Consider the following 10,623-nt stretch of genomic DNA (forward strand, 5'->3'; position numbering starts at 1 on the left):
GCTAATCCAAGGTTAGCTTAATCGGGCTTTGAACAACCCGTCCCTGGTGGCAGGCCGTCCAGAAAACGTAGTGTTGTTGATATTTTCGCCCCTAACCTTATTTTTATTCAAATTCGTTCTTGAATTTTGTTGTTTAAGGCTTTTTCTGCTAATCTCTTCCCAGCCTGTTAAGAGTTGCAGGCCAGATTTCAACGAAATCAACTTTGTTGTCAAAAAAGGCATCCCGCGTAAACGCCATTGGCGGGGCGTCTTGCTCTGACTTGTCCAGTTGCTCGATATTTGAAGCTGACATACGAGAAATATGTTAAATCAAGCTATTTTCTTTAGCTTTTGGTAAAGCGTAGCCTGACCATTCCATTTTTGCCGTAATCGCAATGGTAGATCTCTCATGTTATTTATTCTCCACCCTTTGTGTGAAGAATGCTTGCATCAGAGCAGTGAAGGCTACTTTGTCTACACTGTTTTAACTAAATGACACGGAAGAATTGCTAACGAATAACGATAGAACACTGAAAATAATAAAGTTGCAAGCAACGACATTGGTTGACGTTGTCGTTTGGTAATTAGTTAATAAAACTCCCTGTAATATACTCTTTTGTGAAGAAAGAGATTTCTCTCTGGCTCAGCGATACGAAAAGGCGCCCGAATTTCACGCTTAGAAAAAAGAAGTTACGACACTTCTCTTGGTAAAAAAAAAATCCTATTCATTTCGATTAGTATATCTTCGACATGCGTGTTGTATAGAGGAAGAGTCTTGACACACTGTCAACTCTTTAATTTTCTGTTCATATACTAAGCTTTTTATTATTATTTGACATGGATAAACTCTGTGCATTTGCTCATGGGCTAACTGTAGATTCTTGTAAGGTAAAAAACCCGAACCAGGTTGAAGATTAGGAGCACACAGAATCGACTTCCACTTTCCAAGTTTCCCAGCGAGTTTAATACCATCGCAAAGCCCATATTTACCTGCTACTTTTCTTTTGTTTTCTTTCTTTAATTAATACTCCTCCTGCTCACCGTTTCCGCTTTCACGGCTCGTCTACGAAGCGAAACGACAACAGACTGCGTAATCGCGAATCATTTGACATTTGTCTGTGCAAAAAAGTCATGGATCGTCGAGTCTGATAACGCTTGAGAAGGTTACCATGAAAATAACGTTATCACACTAGCCTTTCTTAATCGTAGGCTTTACGAAATGTTTGCGGACAAGTGAGGTATGAAACGTAATTTCCGAAAACTGAATAATGTCAAATTTTTGACAGATTGGTGTCAGGTTCTTAAGAAATCAATTGGTTTATGAAAAGTAATTAGACTTCTGAAAGGAAAGTACCGGTTGATTCCCCTTTTTTAACAGTCTGGAGAGTCAATGAGACCTGTTGGTGTTTTTGGACCGTAAATAAAATGAATGCATTCCCCGTTTTAAAATATGCGAGACATTCGTCGGTAATCATATTGAAGGAAACACTAAAAACTCTTGAAAGGCGCTTTGAAGTTGTATTGGTCAAGCAATGGATAGAAATATGTAGAAAAGGGATTAATTTATCACACCGATGTTAAAGGGAGAAATGATACACAATGCGCTGGAAAAATGCATTTTTCTCTGTCGTGGTGTGCACACAAGTGTGTCTTGTTACGATCCTTGTTTATTTAATTTGGTCTTGTAACAAAGTTCCGAAGCCGTTTGTAATACTTGGACGCACAGCCGCTAAGGTGAACGATCTTGAGGACGTCAACCATATAGCAAGAACAACGTCTAAGACAGTATCTGCGTTTAAAGTTTTTCCATCTGCATCACTGAAAGGACAAACCCCTGTTGCCTCAAATAATAAATTTGTTAATGAGAAATTATATGATTCTGAGACTCCGATGAAGAAGAGGACTCTCCAACAAAAAGACACCTTTACTTCATACCATAATTCAGTAGACACACGTTCAAGAAAGCCGCGCTTAAAGCTCCTCGTTTCGATTTTGAGTGCACCGATCAGATTTGATCGTCGCGAAGGGATACGCCGTACTTGGATGAAACATTGTGCTTTTGAAGAAGTCGTTTGTCGTTTCTTTACTGACAGTTTGTCCGACATGGAACCGAAGGTACGAACTGCTCTCGCAAACGAAAGCGCCAAATATGATGATCTAGAATTTATGCCAATACCCAAGGGATACAACTTTGGCTTGAGATTGCTGTGGCTCATGGAATGGTCAATGGAGAGATATGATTTTGATTTTTTCCTTAGAATGGATGACGACTACTTTGTCTGCTTAAAGCGGCTATTGTTTGAAATTCCTTTTCGTCCTCAAAAGAGGTAAGAGTTACTACGCTAAACTAGTTTACCTAAATGGAAAAATGCTGCCAAGGGGAAGAGAGATGTTCAATAGACCATTTTCGAATTCTCATGGCTGGACTGGATCTAGCGTGAAATGGAGGCTAAGGCGGGCAAATTAATTTGTGTGTGAAAAGATTTGCCCGCATTAGCCTCCATTTCATGCCAGATCCAGTCCAGCGGTGAGAATTCGAAAATGGAAATAAATCTATTTTCAAGTTTCTAGTTCCATGACGTCTTTCGTTTCGAAAACTGCTCAGCATTTTGAATTTCCGAATTGCCACCTTGCGTGACACCATGATAAAAAGATATTTCGTTGAATCTCAGCAGTTTGAGCCTTTCAAGTACAATATGAGATGTGTTCAAGAACATGTGTTTTATCTCATGAGCGAAAACTAAGCGCTACCATCACAAAGTGAACTCGAGGTGTTTCTTAAACACGTGGAGATGCCAAGCAAGAGTTTAAAAATTGTTGCTTGGAGACGATTGGACAAATAACCAGAAACGATGTACCGTCCAGTCAGGGGCGTAGCGTCCATATACGCATTTATTTATTGAAATGTCCTTCGAAAATAGTCGGAAATGGCATTTTCGAGACCCTAAATGTCAAAATTTTCAGGGGGAGCATGCCCCTAGACCTCCCTACTTTGGAGCGCCTTCGGCGCTCGAAACATTCTTCGTGTGCGAACACCTTCAAAATCTTGCGCTACGCCCCTGTTACAGACCTGAGAATTGGAGAGGTGATTAAAAGAATTGTTTCCTACAACGTTCCTAGTTATTGGCCATTTTCATTGAACGATTTGGACACGTGACAGTGAAACAGTCTGCAGTTTGAAATGAAAATCAGAGCAGGCTCTAATGATCATACCGCATCTTAGTTCCTCCATTCGCGCATATCCACAATTCCTTGCGCCTTTGAACACAACCCCTTGCGTTTCGAAGAAAAATGTGTTCTTCTCCCGATTAGAGAGCTGCCTCGTTCGTTCGCTTCAGGCTTACTTATTGCGGCAGCAATATAAGCGGCTTCCGAAGAAATTATCATATCTGGGACTATGCGCTTTGCAGACCCTAATAATCAGGGCAGTAAACGAAACCTAAGAGAAATACTAGTATTGCTTATCTCCAGGTTAATTTGAAATGTACACAGATAAGAAGCTGTCACCGCATTCTAGACCTCAGGGCCCGGTTGTTCGAAAGCCGATTAGCTTAATCCAGGATTAGCGTAAACTTTTGTTTCATGTTTTCAACTTTTTGGTGAAAGGTTGTTTTGCTTATTTTTGTTTTTCAAGATTGACTTCTTCTAATGTAAAGTTTTGCCAAATATCAACGTTGAACAGCATTTAGTAGTGGAGTAATAAACTCCTTGGTTAATTTTTAATCTGGGATTAGCGTTAATCGGCTTTTGAACAACCGGGCCCTGGTGATAATGACGGTCCCCAGTAGGGTTTTCGGGATCAGGGATTTGGCCTTTTGAAGTCCGGGAATCGGGATTATAAAGCATTTTGGGAGCGGGATTCGGGATAGCATTTATGGAAGAGACGCGGGATTTAGCGTTATTACGAAGCGGGATCCGAGAAATGGATCGTAACTTTGAATCCCCCGAGATCCTTGATTTCTGACGGCGAAAATTGTGAAATAAAGTAACTTTCGCTGTCGGCAACGGCGGAAACCACCGGCAATTTCCACCACGCTGATACGTGCCTTTTGTGACCCCTAAGGAGTGATCTGTGTCGTGAACTTTGACCGTAAGAAGATTCCCAAACTTTGGAAATGCAGCCAAAGAGGGCGCCCATTGGGCGGCGCACTATTTTACAAGTCATGGTATCCTGTACCCGAACGCGCCATGTTTCTCTCGTCCATACCTACCACGCAGCCTTTGACACGTGTGACGATGGCGCCACAATGTATACAGAGCATGAGGGATTGGGCGCAGACGCTTGGCGCAGCATTCCTTCAGCAACAGCCGGAACGCTGCCTCCCTGTCTCTACCACAGAGAAGTGCAACCAGGGAATTCGGTCTCCCTTGAGCCAGCTGAACCCGCAAGGCAAATGAGAGGGTCGAAGCGGGAAATGAAGAAGACGAAGACGGCGTTCTTATGTACGATCCGTCTAGCAACGACGAAGATTCAGAAGAACAGTCACTTGGTAATGAAAACGACGAAACTGACAATGATGACCCCTTCTGGGAACGGTTTTCTGGTTCGGAAGAACTATTCACTTCAATAATAGTACTCTTGTCGATTAATTTTCTACTGCTTAATTAATATAAACTTACAAACCGAGTCTAACAAAGTGGAACATGTAAACAGCTTCTAATAATGGACAATCACGCATCATTTCGGTTTCAAAGCTGTAATGCGGATTGCTATTATAACAGTCAATTGGATCATAAAGGTTGCTGCAAAAGACTAACAAGGCGTATTCTAAATCAAATGTAGTTGTAATTGACAACGAGGCGTGGATGTGATGTTGTGACGTCATGACCGGGATCGGGAATGGGCCATAAAAACGTTCGGGAATTCGGTGTGAAGGAAAAATTTTGGTCGGGATGGCGGGATTGAAGGACCCTATTGTGGACACTCGATAATGTCTTAGAGGACATAGGTGGGTTTTTCCGTAGCGATAAAAAGGACAATTTAAAGCATTGTTTTTGGCAAAGATATGCTTAAACTGCTAAGGATGGTTTGACGGAGTACCACATGAAATACGTTTAGCTGACTCAATGCAAACGGTTAATTAATATTTGTCAAGTCGCTCGGCGTGGGAAGTGTATGTTCGTGGTTGTTAGGCCGGGGACGGCAAGGAAATGTGTAGAAATGAACAATGTAAGGAACGTTGTGGGTAGAGCCATTGTTTTTATTTATAAAATATCATGTTTTCTGTCCTCGTGCACCGTTCTTGAAGTCGAAGTCATTGGTTTAGCTCATTGGCTTATTTCTTTCTCCGTATTTTTTGCAGGCTCTATTGGGGATACGTCCATTGCGAAGTAGAAGGACTAGTACGTATCGACGAAGGCTTTCTTATCTTGGCGGAGGATCTCGTGCGCGAGTTTATGAGAAAAAAAGCGGACTTACTCTGTCATCCGTTCGGTGACCAAACAGTTGCGTTGTGGATGAACGATGTTGAAGACGCCATATACTTTCATGATCCAAGGATTTATCACGACGTCACAGCTCATATTCCCGAATTCAAGTCTTTAAAAGAGGTCTGTTCTACCTACCTCAGTCTCCACGGATCATATCTACACGAAATGCTCTTGTATTGGCAAATATCATCGAAACACAATTATTCGACTTACTGGGTTCCTTCGATTCAGCCAATTAGCAACTTGTGTCCATTGAGCACGCATTTTGATTGGAGAGCCATGGGGGGACCTCCGTACGGTTGGGAACCAAAACCATGCGTGTTGAAGCCTGTATGGAACCTGGGCAATATACATCGGGGAAGAAACTTGATGTAATTTAACGGACGTGTGCAGCTTGGCTCTGAATCGGAGCCTTTTTCTAAGAGTGAATTTTGATGTTTCAAAATTTAAAATCGTTTCGAGTTCGTTTGGAAAAATAAATCACTCGTTTGCGGCCTCCAAGGGGAAAAGATGCCCTTATTCTTAGGCCTCGCTCTATCTCTACCTCTTGTGTGAGCTCTATAGGGGGCGAAAAGCCGTAAAGTGATATACCTAGAACGATTGCGAGCTTAGGGACAAATACACAAAAGCTAAGCAAAGGCAACTAGTTCAAAGCATAGGGCCAATCCAGTCAACTGGGACAAATACGATGGCAACATCTTTTACTCTTCCTGGCTCTTCTAATCGGCCTTCTCGTATTTTACTGATGTTTCTCTCTCTTTATATTGCTTGTAGTGTATTTACCAGCTCAAAAGGGGTCGGAAGTATGACAAGCGTAAACAAATCAAAGTCATGGTTATGTGTTGCTCACAGGGAAAAAGGACATTTCGGCCTTTGGCCATGCTTGTTTGGTCAAGACTGCGGCCGCAGACCACTGGCCGAGGAGGCTTAAGCGATAAACGATTTATAACGTGGTGAATACTAAAACAAAATGCGGAGCAAAGCGTGGGGTAGTATCTGGCGGCTACGGAATTAGGTCACCTTCTTCACCCACTTGAACAATCACGGAGCGGAATGAGGTCCATCTCCCGACACTAGCCATATATTTTGAGGCTCACTGGCCGTAACAATAATAATAAATAGAGGATATTACATGGCCGCCCGCAGATACGAAATTTCAATTCGAATGTTGAAAAGTATTTTTCAACACTCGAAGAGATATTTCGTATCTCTTAGCGGCAATGTAATATGCTCTATTTATCATATAAACACCAATGAAATACTAAATCATTTCATGAAAGGCATCCAAAGGCGCGATTTTCAAATGTAACCATAGCAACAGTGATCTTTTCACGTGTGAAGATATCATGTTTCCGCGCGAAAGCTCACTTGGAATTTCATTGGTGTTTATATAATAATGAACTTTATTAGTGACGGGTGTATTTAGCGCTGAGGCACTACTTGGGGACACCGCTGTACAGAAATCAAATCAAATTAACTCATATCAAATCATAGGTTGGTATTTAACGAGCTCGAGGCTCGAAAGAGTTTCACCACTTAGAAGACTCTCTGTTTAGATCGAATAACGCCACAACACTGTGTGACGTAACAGCAATTTTATGGTACCATATGAAACACCGATTATTTTCAAAGAAGATGTCATCATTATTGAGATGTAATAAGTTACCTTGGCAATGGGAAAGCCCAGCAAAACACCCTATATTTTGGATTTAGTTGCTCATGTCTCAAAAACGAACTTGGTGACCCCCTTTTTTACTGCTGAAAAGTGAAAACAGAATCACCTTACATGTGACGCCAAGTCTGGAAGTCAAACCTGGGCCACATTGCTAAGAGGCGAGTACTCTCACCACTGCGTCATCCCTGCTCCGTCAAAAAGTGAAAGTGCTCGCGCAAGAAGAGGCATCATCATCGCAACGCAAAGGTACAATGTATTATCTTAACTTTTCGAAAACAGTCATCCCAAGGGTATGGACGCTTCAAAATAAATTGAAGAGAAAGGAAACAAAAACCCTGTAAAAAGCAACAAATGAAACAATTATACAAAAAAAGCGGCTTTAATTGGATTCAAAACCAAGAACAGCTGAGTCACTAAGCCACTGAGTCAACATATTGACGGTATTGAGCTGAAATTCCGATCCCGTCTAATTTCAGGCTCCCGTCAGGCTCCCGTCTAATGTCAGTCTTTCTTTTAGAAGAGTCACGTGACAGACCCGACGCCACAATGAAACGCCTTTGATGAAGGTTGTGTGTGATCTAAAAAAGACTCGTTCTTTGGTTTCCAAGAAAAAAACACGCAAGCAGTAGTCATGAATACAAACATCTATCCCTTCCATTTCCCCTGAGGAAGACAAAGTCACCTGTTAGAGGGAGTTTTACATGAAAAGACCAGGGAGAATTGTCAAACAATTCGAAAAAGCTCTTCTGCCTAGCCCCGGACGGAGGGGGGGGGGGGGGGGAGGATACTCCCTTATATGGGTTATATAGGTATGTGCGGCGCCAAAGGGTACGGTTTTCAGCCATTTTGGTCATAAATAGGGTATCGATTTTTGCACTCTAGTCTTAAATTCGTTTTTTTTTAGAAGAAGCTACTTCTTTATCATGTCCCCTTCTTCCCCCGGCTGCTTCGCAGGCTAGATAAGACCAGCAACAAAAGCCCTTCACAAATTATGTTTACGGTAACTGTGTACGTACCGCAACGGCTTGTCACGCGTTCCGGTCACGGGCCGGGCTCCCGGGGTTTTTGAACTGAAGTTGACCAGACATAGACTTCGAGTATTTTAGACCACACTTGCCTTCAAGACTGTGAGATCAAGGCCCGGACAAACGGCTCCAATATCCGTTCGATTTTGTTGAACAGCGATGTTAAAGTGCCTATGACACAAAAAAATAATTAAGGTTTATTTGAAAGATCTTTTGAAAAAAGGAAACATGGTGTTCTCATTTTTAAAATATATCATACCATTGGAGAGATATTAAGGCTTTTGTGTTAAAACTGATGACGTCATCAATAGTTCCAAGGGTAACACAAATCACAAAATCTAAAATATACTTGGAAATATTACCGCAGTTCTCTTCAAACTTGGCATTAATAATGTTTATCAGTCAGCACATAAAATGATACAAATTGTACAGTTGCCATGGCAACCATTTTGCTTCCAGATCAAGGTTGTGGGGAACTGGTGTTTCCGCTTTTTGTCTTAACCAAACATCGTTCACACTCAATGAGTTGATTCGGAGACCTACAGCAACATGAGCTCTATGATTGTTTTGAGCAGGACAGTCTGTCTTGCTTGATTTGAAAGACAATTGAGAAACTTCATTTATAACCAAGAGGGACTGGAGCCAAAAGTGTTGCCATGGTTACATTGTACTCTGCTCTATCTTGCACCTTACTTAAGGGTTATTCCTCATGCCAAGTTTGAATCATATCGCTGTTACACTTTGAGAGATACTCTTGATTTTGTGATCCATCATCCAGCAGGACCACTGATGACGTCATCAATTTGCTGATTTGCATAACACAAAAACTCAAATATCTCTGAAACGAAAAAAGATACTTCAAAACTGTAAAGGCCGTTATTCATTATTTTGAAAACTCTTTCAAATAGGCATAAATTCTTTTTTACTTTATAGGCACTTTAAAAACGTTTGCTCCCCCCTTTCAACCGTGTTGCAAAACGTTGAATGAGTTTAAAAGCGTTTAAACTTTGCTTCAACAACCATTCAACATTTCTTTTTTTTGGCGAATGTTGAATGAAGTTGAAGCCGTACTCCCCGTTTTAACATTCAGCTGGGTATGCGCTTGCGCACTAATCGGCCTCTCAATGACGTATCCATGTCCTTATCCATAGTAATAACTCCGTATCCATAGTAGCAACCGCGGCTGCAGCCTGGGACTGAATACAACGCCTCACATGAAACTTTGTTGAATCAAATGATGTGTTAAAACTGTTTGCCCCCCCCCCCCCCACCCCCCCTTCCCCAGTAGCCAACATCGTTCAATATCATTCCGGCAAACAAAATAAAACGGATGTTGAACAAGATGTTAAAGCCGTTCGCCCGGGCCTTTAGAAGACGCGAACTTCTGCGAGGCGTGGGAAAAAAAAAACAAACAAAACAAAAAAAAAAACAACCAAAAAATGACAAGAAAGCATCGAAACAACTCCCTAAACACCTCAATCTTTCTAATAATTCTTGCCAACACCCGCATACTCACATATACATACTTACTTAATTGACCGTTTTACGGCGGAACAGAACATTCAGCAACTGTTAATAATCCCATGGTGATCAGCGACCTTTCACCAGGGCAACATGAAAAGAAAAGGAAAGGAACTTTATTTCAGTGTCTAGTCTTCCAGTGCTGGAGCGCTAATTGGGGACACTGTAAATTTTGGTTTTTGAGGAGAGGGGAAAACCGGACTACCCGTAGAAAACCTCTCCGTGTAGAGTAGAGAACCAACAAACTCAACCCACATATGACCCCAACCTGGGCTACCTTGGAGGGAGGCGACTGTGCTCTCACCACTGCGCCATCCCTGCACCCCAGCCATAAAAATGCCAGACAAATACCCCATTCACACCAACAAGACATGTTTAATTAAACTAGGTAATAAAATGAAAATCAGTCACAGAAAAATGTAGCCGGGCGGGCTTTTACATGAGATTCAGGTATGCATGATTTAATAAAAGAAAACACTTTGAAATTGTGTTGACTAAAAATGGTCAAGGTTTGGTGTGAACGGGGTATAAAGTTCACTTTTCAAATGGGCCCCCTCACTCCCCACGGAATTAACAAACGCTTTTCTTTCAACTAATTTATTCTTGTTATCCACGTTGTTATATCCCCACTAATGGCGTAGGTCTATCTTTCACTATCCTAGAACTTCACCGCATTATTGTACACACTAACATCTGTCGCAAAACTTAATGAGGCATTGAAACTCCTAGATAACGAGAGCTCGTCCGGTCTGCTCGACCTATCGCCAGGTGTCCTGCAAGGGCTACAGGACAAGCACCCAGAGGCAGCTGATATCGCAAAGGAGAGTTTGTTACACGGCCCCACGGGCATTGATTATATTCTGCCAAATGCTTACGACCTCATAGACGAAGAATCGATCTACAACTCAGCAAGTAAAACCAAGGGCTCAGCCTGACCATCTGGAATGGACGCAGAGCTGTATAAGAGAATCCTATGCTCTAAGAACTTTAAGA

At 41.9% G+C, this 10,623-nt stretch overlaps 1 protein-coding gene across 1 annotated transcript; it reads left to right on the forward strand.

The window, feature by feature from the left end:
- The first annotated feature begins 1,485 nt into the window (after positions 1–1,485).
- LOC138050535 (beta-1,3-galactosyltransferase 6-like) lies at positions 1,486–7,444 on the forward strand. Its single transcript, XM_068896860.1, has 2 exons — positions 1,486–2,306; positions 5,283–7,444. The coding sequence occupies exons 1-2, from the start codon at positions 1,579–1,581 to the stop codon at positions 5,782–5,784; spliced, it is 1,230 nt and encodes a 409-aa protein (XP_068752961.1). The 5' UTR covers positions 1,486–1,578; the 3' UTR covers positions 5,785–7,444.
- The last annotated feature ends 3,179 nt before the right edge of the window (positions 7,445–10,623 follow it).

This window comes from Montipora capricornis, chromosome 6, assembly GCF_036669925.1.
Source record: "Montipora capricornis isolate CH-2021 chromosome 6, ASM3666992v2, whole genome shotgun sequence".
Lineage (NCBI taxonomy): Eukaryota > Metazoa > Cnidaria > Anthozoa > Scleractinia > Acroporidae > Montipora > Montipora capricornis.

Bases quoted from the DNA above. Each gene is read 5' to 3' on its own strand.
- LOC138050535 (XM_068896860.1), top strand. From the start codon at position 1,579: ATGCGCTGGAAAAATGCATTTTTCTCTGTCGTGGTGTGCACACAAGTG. The intron at 2,307-5,282 runs GTAAGAGTTACT...TATTTTTTGCAG, and splicing joins CCTTTTCGTCCTCAAAAGAG to GCTCTATTGGGGATACGTCC.